This window comes from Geospiza fortis, unplaced genomic scaffold (genome assembly GCF_000277835.1).
Source record: "Geospiza fortis unplaced genomic scaffold, GeoFor_1.0 scaffold794, whole genome shotgun sequence".
Classification (NCBI taxonomy): domain Eukaryota; kingdom Metazoa; phylum Chordata; class Aves; order Passeriformes; family Thraupidae; genus Geospiza; species Geospiza fortis.
In genome coordinates, this window is record NW_005054601.1 from 323,771 (window position 1) to 342,362 (window position 18,592).

Genomic DNA, 18,592 nt, shown 5'->3' on the forward strand with positions numbered 1-18,592 from the left:
GTCTTCTGAGTCAATGCTAAGAGAACTCAGAGAGCTGTTTCTAGAGAAGCACACAGGAGTATCTTCAACATGAAATGATTTAGGTGCATAACCGGAAGTCTGTGGTCTGTTGGATTCCACCTGTGGCTCGGGAGCCTCAGGACGTTTTGGAGGTTCCCCTTCTTTGTTGTTATTGTTTTCTTGATCAATATCACTGAGGGAGCTAAGAGATGAATTGCGAGAAAAACAAACAGGTGTGTTTTCAATAGCAAAATTCTGCATTTTTTCATCTGTAGCTGCTCCTCTGTCTGGAATATCTTTAGTTGACTGAGAGAAAGTTTTTGTTTGGCTTCTGCCTGTGGGGTGTTTTTGACAAACTTGTGTCCTGTTACTTGGCTGCTGATTTGAAGACTGTTCTGCATTAGAGCACTCTTTACTTTCAATTTCCTTTCCTTCTTTTCCTTTTCTTAATTCTGCCTTCTCCCTTGAAAGGTCAACATCATCATCATCAAAATCTAATGAACTCAGGGAATCATTCCGTGAAAAACAGTAAGGAGTTCCCTCAATAGGTGTATAATGATGAGGGGAATCAAATGCAAAGCTTCCTCTTGCACGCTCTTCATTATTTGGCAATTTGTCATGAAACTCTCTTGAATTATTTTTAAGGTTCTGTTTCTTTGCATCTCTGTTCTCTGGATAGCCTCTTTCATTACTAGCATTGCTTTTGGGTTCTATGCTTTTTCGCACACGTGCTCTGTATTCATTGTTTTGGGAAACAGGCTTTACTGGTGATGTTGGCTTCTTTTTCTCACCTTCTGGTTGGTTTTTATTACTTGGAGATGAAGATGCTTGTTGAATTTGATCCATTATCTTCTTCACTCTGAAAGGTTTGTGACTTTTTCCTTTTGGCATAGCTGAGTTAATACACTCAGCCAGAATATCACCCTCTTCTGTTTTGTCATCATCCAGGCCAAGAGGAGTCACAACTGAGCTTTTTGCTCTCTGAGAATCATCAGTACTTCTGCCTTCTGTAGGAATGGTGTCCCGCTTTTCAAACTCCCCTGACTCTGCTCCCACACCCACATTGTCTGCATTGGCCAGCTCACTTGGGGGGGATTCTATTGTCAGGTCACTCAGAGATGTAGCTGTTGAAAAATTTATTGGTGTACCCTCAACACAATATACCCGTGGCATATCATCTCCTGGTGTAAAAGTCACGTGCTTTTGTGATTGCAGTCTGCTTTGTGAAGGCAAAAGTTTGTAAACTGGCAACTGGCTGGGCTTTCTGGCTACAGGAGGAGGTATTTTTGGAGCAGATGCTTGAGAAGGCTTTTTGGCTTTACGTGAAGACTTCGTTGGCATTGCAGAAATAATACATGCTTCCAGTATTTCAATATCATCGTCAGAATCATCCAGAATGTCTTTTTCTGCTTCAGCTGGCTTCTCTGGTTTCTTCTCCTGGTTATCCTTAGTATCATTTGACTGTTCAGGTTCTGCTTCATTCCCATGCTCGTTTTCATGAACTGGAGGCATAATTCTTAACTCCGCATCCTTCTGTATAAATGGCTCATCAAGGCTCAGAGCACTCAGGCTAGAAGAGCAAGAGAACCCATCCGGTGTGCTTTCTGTGGCAAAATGTAAAAGTGTATCAGCATCTGGCAGTACCTGAACTCTTTGAACAGCTGCATTTACAGCTGCCTGTCTAGGACCAGGCTCTCTTTTCTCTGTAGTGGTTGCTTTTCCTTTAGGTACCTCTCTTTTAACTTGAACTCCTTGAGCAGGCGGTGGTGTTTTACTTCTGCTTGGAGGCATTGTTTGTCCAGGGCTGTCTGGAAGGTCACTGGGACTTATAATACCACTTACTATTCCACTGCAAGGCTCACTTTGAACTGAACTAGCAATTGAACGGCTTTCAAAACTATCCAGGGAACTTACAGAAGTACATCTGCTAAACATGAGTGGTGTTTCCTGTACATAATGTTCTGGCGGGCTTTTAGGAGTTTGGGCACCACTCTTTGAGGGAGATTTGGCACCTGAAGAAAATTCAACAGCTTTATGTCTAGAGGAATCAGAAGGAGACAAGCTAGAAGTTTGAAGTCTAGTGGATTTTGTTCTGATGTGTTGTGCTGTTGATGTGATTTCACTTGCTGCACCTTCTGTAGGTAGAGCCCCACTGTTCTCCTTCAGTTCTGCAATCTGCAGTGTGTTATTGGCATCTGTGCCACGTGCAGATTGATCACGTCCTATTTCATCTTCAGCTGATGACAAGGATGACAAAGAGCTACACCTTGAAAAACATATTGGGGTATCTTCCACGCAGTAAGTTTGTATAGTTTCCTGATTAATAGAGGGAGTCTTACAGGAGGCGTTCTTCTGTGCATGACCACTTCTGCTCTGTGCAGAGCTTGGGTGAAGCTGGTTCTGCCTCTTTGAACCAGCTGAGGGGGCTGATGTGCTCCCACTGCTTGGGGCAATATGGTCAGTTTTATTGAGTTGCACTGAAGAAGTCTTTGGAAAAGTAAAAGATGGCTTCTGAGAAGGTGCTGGAACTTCTGTTGAATATTTTAAACTATAATCAATAGGCTGATCAACATGATGTTCCTCTTCATTGTACTTTATGCTGTAATTAGTTGGCCTGTCTTCCTCTTCATGTTGTTCCTCCTCAGAATAACGTTCACTATAGTTGGTTGGCTTATCATCATCATAATCATCAACCTGGCACAAGGACTGGTTTACTTTCTGATTCATTCCAAGAGTTGGGCCTACTCTGTTCTGATCTGAGCCACTGGATCCTCTTGATCTAAAGGAAGAAACACACTCCTGCTGCCCAAAAGGTGTCTGGTATTTAATGTGTTTATCCTCTCCACTTTCAGTATACACAGGGTAGGCTGCATTTTGGTTCCTTGACTGTCTTTGCTCATTTTGTTTCATTTCATCATCTATTATGTGTTTAGGCCTTGCCCATCTTTCATTCTGGGAGGGACTTTGCCTTCCAGAATTTAACTGCTCATCTGAATATTTAAGACTATAATTAATAGGAGTGTCTAGTTCTCCATCATTGTCATCCATGTGATTTGCACTGTGAATCTTGTGTGCCAAGTCAGCTGGATATTGGCCATAACTACAGAATTTGCTTTCATCATCTTCGGAGTAAGACTCAATGGAAGGTTTCATTTGGCCTCTTTTACCATAGCCATCACTGCTGCTGACACTATTTAAACTATCATTTGAAGCTCTTTTGTATTCCATTTTTGTATAAGGCACAGGACATGTCCTGTTCGAGTTCTCAGATTTTGGAAAGTATGTATTTGAGTGAGTATGGGCAGAGGCTGATCTCCTCTGGGCATTTCTGTCCTCTGTCAAACAGTGTGTTTCAGAAGTGGAACCAGAACTTCTGTCTTCCTGTGGAATGTGCATGCTTGTTACTTCTTCCATAACTTTGGCAATCTGAGCTGCAGCAGTAGAAATCTGCATTCCTATTCTCTTAGAAGAACTCCCAGTACTCTCTGCAGCTTGATGATAGGTATTTAAACCTACTGTTCGATCCCTTTCAACACTCCTGTCTTTCTCAGACCGAGAATTTTCTGCATTTCCTCTACTGGAAGAGGAGGAGGCAGGCAATACCGTAGTATTTACGGTATATGGTGAGAGCACAGTCATATTGCCAGCATTAAAGCTCTCTGACCTGCACACCCCATCGTCGTGGCGGCTGGCATCCAGGACATACTCACTGTATATATTTTGCTTATGTCTCTGCTTATTGCGGTGAGATGCTTTTGGGCTTAAGTTATCAATGTTGTCAAAAGTCTCTGATAAATGCTGAGCATCTAATTCTGCTTCTAGTGCCTTTTGCTTTCTGACATGGAGGGATGGGAGGCTTGATCCTGGAGACATGATGTTGGCATCTTTGTACTTTGCTGGCCTGTTTGCCATGAGGTTCCGTAGAGCTGCAGCACTCCCCATGGCTATCATTTTGTGTTTAGAGTGAATCAGGTTTTTCAGCATGCTCACGGCTCCCATGTCCCACAGCGCCTCCTGATCTTTTGCATTTCGAGCAGAGAGATTCCACAGGGTCCCACATGCGTTACTAACTATTGTCAAACTGTGCGACTTCAAGTGTTGTAACAAGGTTTGTAAGCAGCTGTTCTCTCGCAAGATTTGCCTGGTGTTGAGTAATTGAAAACAAATATCCGTAAGTGGCATTTCAAAAGGATAAGAGACAAAGCAAAACAGAAACCTATTCTTCTAGAAATTAGTTTTGCCTTTACAAAGGATAATTAAGAATTCTCCTGTGCAAGTAACTTGTATTTCCACTAGCTTTTATCTGAATGCTAACAAAATCCTATTACAAATATGAATACTTAGCTTTTAGTACAGTTCATCATTAGCAAGCAGCAGCTCTTAATCTGTTTACAATACACAACATTCCTGTTATGTAAGTGAAATACCCACTTCATCAAATGTACTACAAATTAACTGGTTTTAATTACTATACTTAATACATGCATTCATATTAAGGCTTGGTCATAGAAACTATCTAATAAATATACATGTGGAACCACTAAAAACTGTCAGAAGTGTACCTACCTATGGTCCTCGTTAGTAGCAATTAGGCTAGAAACATTTCTTAGTATTCCTCCTCCACTTTCTATGATGGCTAAAGTGTTTGTTTGGCTCCGGTATGTCAGTGTGCCGACCAGAAATGCAAGAGCACCATCAACAGCACATATGTCAGCTTTGTTCCCAGTGCAGTGAGCTGACAAATTCCATAAGGCACTCAGAACGCTTTTCAGGGTGGATTCCTAGGAAAACAGCAACATGACAGGAGAAGTTTTCAGCTATTGACCTTAAGCTCTTAGAAACACATCAAGTTAGCTTCAAGGAGCTGCGAACATTCCAATTCTGCTTTCTGGGGTGGTAAGGTGGGTGCAGGCAGCAGTGCACATGTATTTCGTTTACTCTGCTCCTTCCTTCAGCCATGGATTTGGTACTGCCTGCCCCAGAAGTATCAGAAATATGTGCCTCAATACTTGTTTGCTGCCACAATGATAGAAGGGCTTGAAGACCAGTTGGCAGCAGTCTCTGGGATGGAATATACTCTCATCTACACACCAAAGATAGGTGCCTACTAACTAACTGAAAAGAGCTTTTATTAAATCACAAAATTATAAAAAAGACTATTTTAACAGCACAGCTCATGAAACTGAAAAGCAAAAGCAGTCAACCCTCATAAATAACATCAGAACAATACTAGTTTTGAGGTGCCATTACTCCATTGTGGTCTGCTGCTATGTTAAATCAAACTCTTCTTCCAGGCAAATTACATGAGCCACATCAACCAGTTCAGCAACTATTAAAAATGGTCAACGGTCATATTAGTGTTTTGTGTAACAGAAATGCAATCTTTCAAAAATTCAATTTAATCACTTATAGAAAGTACCTTTTTAACTTCTAAAGCACATTCCATCAATGCTTTCACACTTCCAACTTCTCTTAGAGTCTTTTTACTGTTTACATCTGCTCGCCAGGACAAGTTCCTTAATACACTTGCAATGACCTGCAAAATGAGAAAGAAAAGTAACATATTTTAAGATAGGTCTGTCTTTAGCAGGTTGTCAGACTTTCCTCTTGGTCTTATCAAATGCTATGTTAATTAACAGTGGTCATGTTCAGTTACTGAACTAAAATTTGCTAACATTTGCTTTTTGTTGTATTGTCTGCTACACTGGTCTAACGTTTCAGCATCAAGTTTGATCAAAAGTACTGGGTTTTGTGTGTTGGTGTTTAAAACAGAGATTGGAAATCAGGTTCCCTGCTTCCCACACTAGTAGAACATTTGTAGATAGATTTTCTTCTCTATTCTTATGCCTGTTTTAGAGTTATATCATCTCAGAGGAGAAATTTATATAACATTTTTCTCAGTTTTTTCACTTAGAAAATTGAACAATACCACTTGCCTGTCTCTTATATGGTATGATTATTTTGATGTTTATGAAGCTCTTTAAAGTATTTTTAAAATACACTCTGCCTTTTACAAGCAGAATAATTATCTCCAGAAGATGTCTTGGTACTTGGCAGCAGTTAGACTGAGATAGATTGTCACTGTAGTGGGCAGCCATTACACATTAAACTCCATCCATTTATGAGCAGCTGTAAGCATGCATACCCCTCATGAAATTAATTTGATAGAAAACTTTTGCTTATGGGTGTTCTCATGGTCACAGAAGTGCATAAACTTTTCAGTTTACGTGGTGAATGCTCCCTTGCTCACCCCCCCAGTGGAGCCCAGGGAGGCAGTGGCACATGGAAGGGCCTGGGAACACCCAGCCCTGGCTGCTCCCAAGGAGCCACCAGCCCCTCAGAACCCACCTCAACACAGCCAGAGCAACACAGGAGGAGCCCAGAGCCAGGTAGGAGCTGTGCCCTGTCCAGGCTCTTCCCAGAACTGTCCCAGGGAACCCACCACCCCGTGGCACGGCTGTGACACTCAGGGGAGTCAAAGGAAGCAGCTCTCTGCCCATTTTGGACAGAGGAGATGTGAGACACTGTGGGATCCAGGGGAAGAGCATTCTGGAACTGTAGAACACTTATTGCGGGATGGCAGGACCCAAAGGCTTCAAATGCAGGAAAGCAGACGGATTGAGGTGATCTTTCAGCACAGGAAAGCACAGGGGACAGAAAGGCACAGTGACGTCTGAACAGCTTACTGGCTGATACAGTTGTGTGGACATGCCTTTTGAGTACACTCAGTCCCATATTCTTACTAAATCCCATTTATAACTTGTGCTGAGTGGAGGACTTTCTGCTCTGTCTGTGTGTGGTGCCTAGGTGCCAGTGGCTGGAGACATCCCAGAGGCCAGAGGGCCCATGGAGCTGTGACTTTCTTTTCAAGAATACTCAATACCTGTCCTAATACCACATCAAAGAGTTTATCCAATAATCTCTACTGTAATTCTAATATTTTCCTCCATTGTAACTAGCGAGCTCCTCCTGTTAAGGAGAGAATATTTTGTTAACAGCATTTTAAGAGATAAGATCAATTTTATTTAAAATTGCTCTTATGTCTGATGATTCAGTCAGACTGCAAGGAAAAAGGAAGTTTTATTTTAAATAACTATTCCACTCTGTATTAAATAAGCATTAGTTAAAGTTGATTATAATTTAATATTTAGTGATTTTACACAAGTTCCAACACTTCTGCTCTCTCAGCTCTGAGGATTCCCCTAAGCACTTCCTAAAGGGTTTATTTCAGGCTGTTTTCCTTACACAGCAGGACCCATTAGAACAGACAGTAACAGATCAGAGTCATAAAAAAAAGATTTGCAGCCCACGCATCATGATTTACAAAAAATCAAACCACAAAAAAATCCCAGAACGTGATCCCACAGATAAGAATGTTTTACAAGAAGAATGTACTTCCTAATTAATGAAATAAATATGAGAAAAATTTTGCATCAAAGTTAAGGCAGATAAGACAACAAAAGAAGTATTTTATCTCAAAAGAGCATTACCTGCTGTAAGTCTTCGCTTTCAGATTTCAGCTGGGCTACAAGAGCTCTCATGCAGCCCTTCATGGAACATAACGTAGCCTGTTAGGAATCACGAGAAAAAAGAAAGTGAGCAGTATTAAATAGCAGGTTAGATGGCTGCTTCTGCACAATGTTTTGATATTTTAAGCAAATCATATCTATGTTCAATAAAAACTTAGTAAATATGTTGTCAACAATAAATACTTGGTTTACAAACTACTAAAAATTTCAGCACAGCTATCAGTTTAAATATGTAAGTGGCAAAATTGTGCTAAAATTTTGTATTTTTTACAGCACTTCTAGGACATGATCTGGATCTTTACTGCCTTAGAAGCCTTCTTTCCTTTGCACCAGATAAAAACCCCTGTGAGCCAGCAATATGTTGTTACCTACTGCCTAGTGAGAGAACAAATCCTGAGTTCTCTGAAGTCTATTATTTCCATTTACTGCTGAAATGTCTTCCCTCTAGAGCAGAAGGGTAAGTCTTCAGTATTGAGTTATTTTAAGATACACAGACTGGCAAATCTATTGGAAGTTTCTAGTGTTTAAAACAAATGTCCTTGCCAGAAATGAGGGGAACCAATTTTCTCTTATCATGATTGAAGTGGTGCCCAGTTTGATCCACATATACTCCATATATTTAAAAGCAAGCTCTACCCTGAATTGAGGTTGGAAAAATTTCATTAGATGGTAATAGTATTGTTAAGTGACTGAAAACTTCAGAAAACGACCCAATTATGTATTTTAATTCAACATTTTCAGAAAGAATCAGTTACTATAAAATCACTGTGTGCTGTACTAACCTAGTTCTCATTAAAAAAACTGGTCAACCGATAAAATCCTTGCTTTCAGTGACAAAAGTGATTTGAGAGCCAATACCATAGTTGTATGATGGAACATTCTGTTTGTGGTGCTCTCTGTCAGCAACAGGATGAAATAAGAGAGGTATATGAACTCAGCTGCCTTGAGTTTAAACTCAATATCCTATCTTGGAGATTTTAATCACCTGTGTTGAGAACTGTAATTCAAACAGCTATGAACTGAAATTACTGCAAGTTTCTAGTTCTGCTCTCACCTTGTTTGCCACATCTCCAAAAGTCAGGTTTGTCAGAGCCATGCCAGCATACCTCCTTAGGGTAACACTATAGTGATCATTTGTGAGTCCATACATTTCACAATCCACTTGCAGCAGTTCAGCAATGGCCTGCAAACCTCCTTTAAAAAGATTCAGGTAAGAAAAAAAGTCATGGCTGTACTCTAATAGTTGTACATACAGGACATATGTAGCAATGAACAAATTGCATTTTTATGTATAGAAGAAACCTCAAATGTCTGAAAACTACAATGCTCAGAAAGAGATATGAATTGCTAAAATTTCATGCATGGAATTTACTGAGCACGGACTAAAAAAATTCAGGCTGTCAAATAAAAACATATGCAGGATGAAAAAACCCCACTAAAACACCAATCAAAAAACCACCCATCCTGGAAAGTAGTCTCAATTTTAAGTCCAATACTTGTAAAATTGCAAATATTTCCACAATAATATTACTCTTCAGAAATTGAGAATTCATGCCAGAATTGACAGTAACTGACATAATCATTTATCCACTGGGAAATGGTGTAGTTAATTTCAACTGCTTTCAGCACTTAGGGGGCAACAACTGACACAAGTGAATTGTTGTTAATAGCTTAAACTGTTAGTAAAAAAAAGCCATATATGCAGTGACATGCACGAAGCTTCTAGCAATAGTTTCTAGAAAGCTTCTCAAGTCTGATCTTACCAAGCTCATTCATTGCATGTCTGTGTTCTTCATCAAATGAAAGTTTCATCAAAACACACACTGCAGGACAAATCTGATGATCCACTGGAGCAGGCACTGATCCAGAAACAGGTAACAAATTAGTACCTTCCAGGTGATTTTGTCTAGATCATAAGTTCTCCAGAGCAAATCTAATCTTAAAAATAAACCAGCTGCAGTTTTGGTCAGGTCTGCATCTTCCCAGTAATCCATGAACACACAATTAGTTAAGACTATTAACTAAAGGAAGTGTGTACTGTAAATATATTTGACGGTTGAAAACAAATTAGGGATATTTCTGAATGTATGTGCTGAGCTAGAAACCTGACTTGCAGTGCAAAAAATATTACCTTATTACTCTTAGAAATTAACAATATTTGTGAAACAAATCAATATGATCAAATATTCTGGTGGCAATAAATAATATTCTGTTTCTTTGGGTGCCATATCCTTATGAATGGTTAATAAAACCTTCTGCTTCATAACCTAGAAGTTTTTAAGTTCATACTTTTGTGAGCTAGGTTCTGGATAAAGCAGAAATGGTACTGACACAGCTTGTGCAGAGGCCACTTCTGCTGAACTGAACCAGGCAAAAGACTGCCCTGATTTCAGTCACACACCTGCCACAGACACCTACAGGCTACACTCATGGGATGCCCTCAATTCATAGGAGCAACGAAGGTAACTCTAAGCTTAAATCTATTTTTTTAACTGTTCCCTGAGAAAAAATCTATTAATTTACATTTCTCACATATAACATTATAAATAGCAGTTCATTTTGATAGATGGAGATTATTTAATTTGTTCTCTCCGTCCCTCTCCCAAATGGAAACTGCTATCTCCTAAACATCCGCATGAAGAACAATTTGGGACTGTTTATCCATAAAAATGTAAACCAGAATGAGTAAATATTCAATATTATTATACAAATTACAAATATAAACCACTAGAATTACTGTCTGTAAAGCACACCAAAGTCCAAGATTTAAATAAAAAGCTTCTAAATAGGGCATCATATCTGTGACACATACTATTTACCAACAGTAGCTAAACTTAAATAAAGAAGAAATCACACACACACATATATGTATGTAAGAAAACTTGCATACATTCAACAAGAAGTCAGATTAAAGCTGTACTTTCTGTAAATTCACTCTTTTCAATATATCTTCGAAATGTTTTTATATAGCTTGCAGAACCTACTTGGGTTTTTGTCTTGGTCCATGCCTTGTTCATGTGCCTCCTGCCATTCCCAACACGTTTCACAGTAAGCACGGATCTGCTCCAAGAGATGGAGCACACGGATTTCCCGTCTGCCTCGCTTATCATCGGGCTGGGAGTGAATGATGTTGTGCAGCGCTGCGCTGGCTCTGGCACGGGCCTCTTTACTACCACGGGAGTTTCCTAACAACACAGAGTCCTTATCGTTGCCATGTAAAAGCTGGATGAGGAGAGGGAGACATCCAGACTGACGCATGGCTATGCAGCTGTCCTGGGAGCTAGACATTGCTAGCAATGTTCTTGACATGTCATCTTTATCATGAGTACCAAGCATTGATAACAATGAATACACCATTTCCACCTGCAGGTCAAATGATTTTAAAAATACAGTTATGTTTTAAAAACACACATCAAATTGAAATGAAACTTGAATGGTACATATGAGCAAAAAACCCCCTTATTTAATGGTGAAAAAAATTGTGCTATTTCAATGTAATTAAACACTATTACTACTTCAGCATTCATAATCTTAATAAATTCCACTTAGTGGTTAAATGGCTGGAAGTGGGGTGTAGCTGTGTGTAACTGTATTAATCTACAAAACCAATAGCAAAGACTTCCAGATTTCCATCATACAAAAAGATTAAACAAACGTATAATGAAAGTGTTTCATTTTGGGAAACCAAAATACTTTCAAAATTAAATCTTTCTTTAAAAAGTTATCCTCTGTGTGAATTCATTACACGTTATTTATAGTCTACATCATGCTGAAAAAAACCTGACATCCGTGTATTTTAAAGTTTTCCTTTAAAATAACTCAAATTAACTGATAATTTTTTGTTATGATCACTGACTTTTATATAGACCAGATTATTTTGAGCAAATGCAAAATGAAAGAGTTAAATTAACACATTTTCAAGTTCACAGGCATAAAAACAGTAAAGCAAACAAATGCTTACTTAGTATGTATAAAATACTGAGCATTTGTCAAATTAACTCATGCCATGAAAGCCCAGCATTACTCATTTAACTTGGAGTGACCCACTTTTTAAAATTAAAAACAGTGATTTTTTAGTGAATCCCTTGGCTTTTGTGTAATATGGTGGTCAAAGCGCTATTTGTACTTCCACTCTTCAGTAACAGTTTTCAATCAAGAAATGCATTTGATTCTTCTAGTCAACTTTTAGCAGAGTAACAGGATGTAGAGGATGATCTTAGATACTATCTAAAAACTTAAACTCGTAAGGCCAAGATAAACAGAAACATTGAAAGTCAAAGCACAACATAAAGAAACTATCAAAGGGAATTATAAAGTAGCAGCATGTGTGTTTCTCTAGAATGTAGTAACTAAGGAAGAAATGAGACTTTGAACCATTAGACAAATTTTCCTACTAATAATTAGATATTTGCTGGTTACCCTGTCAGTGAATGATTTTATTTGGTGTCTTCAGTCACAATTTCAATGTACCTAAAGATTATTACACATACCAAGTTTAAAAAGAAATGAACATCACCAAGCAGACTAAACAGCAAGTCTGGTAACATGGACTTCTCTAAACACTACAGGGTTGCTGAGGCAATAGAAAATCTTAGAGTTTGTTAAAATGTATGGTCACATGGCAAAACCCATTGAAATAGACTTCTATGACATCTAGTCTAGCATCCCAGTTTGGAGATCCTGTCTTCCTGGTCTGGGAAACCCCAAACGTAGATTTAAACAAAGCCTTTGATTCTTAAAGGAGAGTGAATTTAATTTGCTTTATGTGTATCTCTTTGCAGATGTTTCAACCGGCAGCTATAATACAGTGTTACTTGGATTTGGAAGGTTAAGTTTTTGCCAGAGAATAAAGCTGAAGAAGCCATCAAATCAGGCCTCCAAGTCACAGCTCATGTATTATAGGAAAAACAAACAAACAAATCTATTTGTTTCTCTTGTTTACACTGGCTGCCCACAGGCTCATCTCTTTTTGCACCTATAAATCTACTCCTCCATTTAGAATCTCTACCATTTTCCCTTTTAAGGCATTAATATTAATAATTTCCTACCCCAGAGTACACTCAGTTAAACCTGTGTCTTTGTCTGTATCCTTCCACACTCACTCCTCTTTCTGCCTTCAGGGCTTTCCACCGTTTGTAACTTTGTGGAGTTCTACTGTTTGCAGTGATAACTGGCAGACAGACAGCTGTTATCAACTCCATTTAGGATGTGCATACAGCATGGGACGGAAATTACAACACTGTGACAGCTTTAAGGCCCAAAATCATTAACACTATGCAAAATTAATAGGTCCACCTTCCCAGAGGACTGTTCTTAGCACACCACCCAAAGTATCCACACTGCTGGTGATTCCAGAGGCAGTATGAGATCCAGTGGCTCATGAATTTGCCCTTTTCTTCCCCTCTCTTTTCATGCTGCCTATGTATTTTTTAGTGCAGTCTTCTATCTGCAGATGCTGTGAAGGGCTTAAATAATTTTTTTGGTCTGTTTAATTTCTTGGCAGCTGTGTCTGTTTTGTGGATTTGGACTCTGCAAAAGCATTCGAAGAAACGCTCTCAAAAAGGTTAATTTTCATCATGGATTGTAAAGCAACATCACAAGGTTTTTTGATATCCCAGTAGCTTCTAGGAATTGCTTGTTCCTTACTGTAACAACTCTTAACTCATCATCAAGTTAAAAAAAAGATTTCTGTGCACATATTTTCAAAGCTGAAAAAATACACTAAAATTTTAACTTAATAAAAATTACTATGTATGGACAAGACTGTTCAGATAATATTAGTACTACTGGCAGAAACAATGAGGTTATTGTATTAGTAAAAATGTAGCATTAGCGACCTGTGGTTTGTAATCTTCGGTTACCTTGGTACCCAGATGACTTGTCAGTCTGCGAGGAACAGAATAGTTACTACTAGAGCTCATAACACTGGCTGTCTCATGGTCCACTCGAGCAGCAGAACCCTACAGATTTAAACAACAACTCATATAAAACAAAGTCTGAGGGACAGAACAACATTGAGTTTCAGCACTGGATGATGCAGTTGTGCCGACAGCAATGAACTGCCAACCTGCTTCTCTTAGGTCCTCTCTGCCCTGACACAACAGAGGTCACTGTTAAACCTGGTTTTATTAACCTTTTTTCCTGAGATTCAGTCTCAATAGAATTGTATTTTCAACTGAATGGATTTAATTACTATTTTCACCAAGAAGAAGTAGATTTTGGAACAAACTGAGTAATAATTTTGACAGAGTGAAAAACACAGACTCCACTTTTACGTCAGATTTTGTAGTCCACTGGAGTAGTATCTGGGAACCCACCAGTAAGAAGAGACCGATCTAGGCAATGAATAACTCTACCTGAATTTGTTTATTTCAAAAGCAAAGCATAAGTGGTGTAGTGAAAACTATAGAATAATGCTGACAATACTTGATGTAATTTTCCTAGAATCTAGGTATGCTCCTACCTGTATTAGCAAGACTCAATTATTAGCATCTTTGTCTTATTTAAATTAGTTTCATGTATTTACATTTTTCCTTTTTCTGCCATTTTTTATCCACTCATACTCTTACTTTTTTATTTGCTGTTGTTTTCTATCTGTGATGTTTCCCTTACTATATCACTCCCTTCCCATCTACTCTGGGAAATTAAAAATATATTTGTTTAGAGAACACTTTTAGTACCAATAACTATTTTCCTGAAGTAGTCACCAGTTTTAATTTGATCCTCTAAAAAAGCTAAAATCAGTTAATGGAATTATTAGCCTAATTTGCAAAACATTTTCAAACTATGAGGATCAATGGATATAATTTTTTTCCCAGTAAAAATAGGTAACACACTGAAGAAAATTCAATGGAAGGCACTTTGAAATAATGTCTGTTTCTTCTATGTGCTCCATAAAGAAAGAGGAATTTTGCAGTTCATACAGTTCAAAATCTTAAACATGAAATTGAAAGAGACTTGTAAGTACAAGGTAGGAGAAACTCAATGAAGTGTTTGTATAGACAGAAAAGAATCTAGTTACACTGGAATATTTAAACACATTAACATTATTATACTCATTTCACTTCCATTTTTGAATCCAGAAAATGTGATACATGTTCCAGAAGTATTTTATGCTACAAGAGTATAACTGGAATTATTTATATTAACACCATTTATTCCATTCTATATTTCCTATGTAAACAAACCCTTATTTTCTCTGTTGACTACAGGGAAAAAATCAGATTCTAAAAGCCTAGGAAGAAAATCACACTACATTTTCTCCATAATTCACTTAAATAATGTTCAGTGCTATAGTGAAGTATATGGGAAATATTCCCATATACTTCACTATAGAATATGTGATGTATATGGGAATGAATTCCTGGAATTTTACACCCTGCAGTCCCTTCATACTTCCTCAAACTACATTCAGAGGATTACAGGTTCAACATAATGTACATACCAAAATTATCCATTATTAAGCTCAGTGTGATTGTTTCATGCGAAAAGGTAAAAAATGACACAAGTCTGGGGCACTATCTATTAAAATTCACCATGGTGTAGATGGAAATAGCAACCTTAGTTCAGGTAACCAGTTCCCTCAGGGCCAGCACATGGCTCTGCTGCCTGCTCAGCTGAAGTGTAACTACATTTCTCACTGGCTTGTAAAGACTAATGCCAAGGAACTAATGTCAGATGAGCAGTCATTTATCCAAGAAAATGGGAAATGACAAGGAAATGTTAGGCAGACCCTTCCTGTGTAGGACCTTCTCCTTCAAAATCTTTTCCTGTCTACATCATCTTGTTTCTGCCTTTTATACTTCATTATCTTTCACTCATTGTTTTACCTTGCTATTTACCATGCCAGCTGAGTAATTTTCTCTGTTTTGTGATGTATTTTCTTAACAAGATGGACAATCTCAACAAATTCCTTTATAGAACTCCCCTGAAAGATGGTGCTGAAAAGGACACACTTGAAAAGGGAAAAATCCTGGATTCAATTAACACTGACTACAGAACCAATTAGAACAAAATAAATTGGTGAAAACTTTTTTTTTCACTCCACTGAATGGTGATTGCTCTAAGTATAGTGAGCTGGTTTATCAGAAATAAATGTTATGTCCAATCCATTAAACCTTCTCTGTCTGGACTTGCACTGAAAGCAAATAATCCCCAGATGGCTGTTTTAAAACAGATACAGTGCCCTGGCTCTATCCCCCACCAGGAGGAAGGAATAGCCATGTTTTATATATTTTTACAAGGTAAAGGTCAAAATTGCACAAATCCTCAACATTAAGGCCTCAACTGAATTATGAACAGATCTTCCATTTGCATAAGTCTGCCAAGACATGACAATCCCTTCTTCCTTCCTTCTCTGTAAAATACATTGTCCAGAAAAAACTCCTAATTCATTCTCTGAAGATGGATGATAGAGCAACAATGCATCAATTATTTAAATACATTATGCTTTCAGCCCAAAAGCAGCAGTGAACTATTTTCTTCCCAAACAATAAAGCTGTCATAAGAATTAAGAGTGAGAACCACAATAAGATATGGATGATAAAATTTAATTCCAAATGGTGATCAAATGTATTTCAAAAGCAAAATTATGGGCTGTGCTTAATATTTAATCAAGTGAAATATTCCAGCCAAACCACAATTCTTTCTGATAAATCTTCTACAAAACACTTTCGGAAATATTTAAATAATTTTACTTCCCTGGAGTAACAAAAACATCCTGTATATGAATTCAGCTATTAAATCTGTAGTGTGAAGTTTTAAAAACCCAAATTACTAGTGGGAATGTCTAAGCTACAGTTGAAAATCATGAAAGAAAATACTCATGGTAAATAAATGAAAGTATTTTTAGCCAAAGAGAGTAGTAATAAATATTGATTTTAAAGGATAAGTAAAGAATTTAATGTATACCTCAAAATATTCCACTAATGTATTTCAGTAATAAAAGGAGAAACAAGCAATGGAAGATTATTTAGAAACATTTATAACCCTTCAGCCAACTTTCAGGAGATTACCTCATTGATACTACAGTTTCAAAGCTTTAGATAATACAGTATTGAAGAAACATTAATAATAAACCTGTCATTTGCTTTTCTTCTTTTTTTTTAAATCACCAGCATCTTAGTGGTAGTTTCTAAAATGAAAATTTGAACAATTTTCCATAATTTACTAGCACTTACTATATTACCGTTCACCTACAATGAAATACATTTCCTGTAGTCATTCTTGCCATCTCTTTCACACCATTAGGCTCATTAATCATTTAAACAAAAGAAAAATGCTCCCTGCATTACTGAATATTTATATGTCCCTTTATTCAATCACTTCCTTACAGTAAATACAATAAATTTCCCAGATATAGATGGAAAGAAGAAAAATATACTTTAAAAAAAATTATTAGGCATGCAAACACACTAAGTTAAATACCAGCATGTAAGCATCATATGTCTCAAATATTTAATTATATTAAAACAAGGAAAATACTCTACTTACCTGACCAGTACTGCTGGTTGCCACACTGATTTCTGCTGCTCCTTGACCTTCATTCTGCCTCTCTGTATCATGGGAACCTGCCTCATGCTTGCTTTGAGGTGCTCTCTGTTAATACAAGAGTTTATGAAATTACAAACAGAAATGAGGTACAATTTACCATTCAAAGCTTCCTTGGCTGTGAGCACATCAATACTGCATCCTCAGGAAGCCACTGAGAAGCACTTTGCATTTCATAACCCTGAGCCTCAAAAATTAAGAGCCTAGACTGAGCGCCTTCAAAAACTGCGAGATGAAAGAGAAGCATTTCCTCTGAGGATTACAGCCCTGCAAGACAAAGGATCTGCTGTGACACACAGCAGCACCATTTTCCACCAGCTGTGCTCACATCCCTATCAGAAATGTAACAGAATTGGAGCAAACAACTGTCTGCTCTGCTGGACACGTGATCCCTGCTTTTACTGGGGACCACGGCCAGCACTGTTCAATTAAGCTTCACGTTCAAAGATGAATAATTTCTGCTTGAACAGAAGGATGTCTCTACTATAAGAATATTTCTAAATGTCAAGGACAAACAGTGCACGAATTACCACTTTGACAGAAAAGAAATTTATACAGCCTGATACTGATCCATCTAAAATTTTGTCAAAATAAATTTAACTGACATGGCAAGCTGGTACAGAGAGGTTTCAGTTCCTTTAGGAAAACAGATTTTTATATATCTACATAAAAACTAAATTGGTCTTCCTGATGCTGGTAGGCATTTAAATGAGCAGTTATGAAATATGTGAAGTATCAAACATCATCTATTAATATGTTTAAAACATTTCAGATTTTCAGAAAGACATGAATAATCCATGGAAATGGCTGAAGTTTGGAGTTGAAAGCAATATTATTTTCTAAGTATTGCTTTTGTTGCCAAGCTTCATTTCACAGACTGAGAGGCTACTACCTAACAGACAACGTAATCTTAATTAATTTGTTTAGCCACATATGGTATATGTCATCCAGTTTCTATGTGGCTCTGCAATGTTCTTGAGCTGGAGAGCCTAGGATAGCACAGTCTGCCTCATCTTGCTTTAAGGATTTTTATCTCTGACTTTTAGCAATACTTCTCTTCAATGTACACACCCTGAAACATCTTTGGATACTCTCAGTGATTAAATTCATACAGTATCACTGGCATAAATAACTCGGTTTTTTTCATCTAAGACAGAAGAGGCTCACTTAACATTAAGCGGAATTTCAGAAACCACTAATCAGCACGTGAAGTAATTAATTTAGGGAGAAATTTAAAAGTGTAAATATAGTTTAACTAAATGAATAAGGTATGTAAAAAAAATGCAGGCTATTATACAAATTAGTAATGTGAGGAAATTGGAAACAACTATAGGTTAAAAATTCCTTGATGTTATACCTTCACTTACAGAAAATAAGTAAGCCACAAAGCAAATCTCCAAGTATTTTAGCACACACAGTGTTACTTCTTTCTAAAATCTGATCTAATTTTTCACCCTCTCTGTCACTGTATATAAAATGAAACTGCTACTGATGCTCATACAGTAACTGAAGAA

At 37.6% G+C, this 18,592-nt stretch overlaps 1 protein-coding gene across 1 annotated transcript in view; it reads right to left on the reverse strand.

Moving 5' to 3' along the window:
* The window catches only part of APC (APC regulator of WNT signaling pathway), a 93,765-nt gene that overhangs the window by 8,592 nt on the left and 66,581 nt on the right, over nt 1-18,592 (reverse strand). Inside the window, 9 exon segments of the mRNA XM_031064533.1 lie at nt 2-4,141; nt 4,567-4,781; nt 5,420-5,536; nt 7,491-7,568; nt 8,584-8,723; nt 9,293-9,388; nt 10,514-10,892; nt 13,367-13,489; nt 17,022-17,126. Coding sequence (XP_030920393.1) covers nt 2-4,141; nt 4,567-4,781; nt 5,420-5,536; nt 7,491-7,568; nt 8,584-8,723; nt 9,293-9,388; nt 10,514-10,892; nt 13,367-13,489; nt 17,022-17,126 — 5,393 coding nt within the window.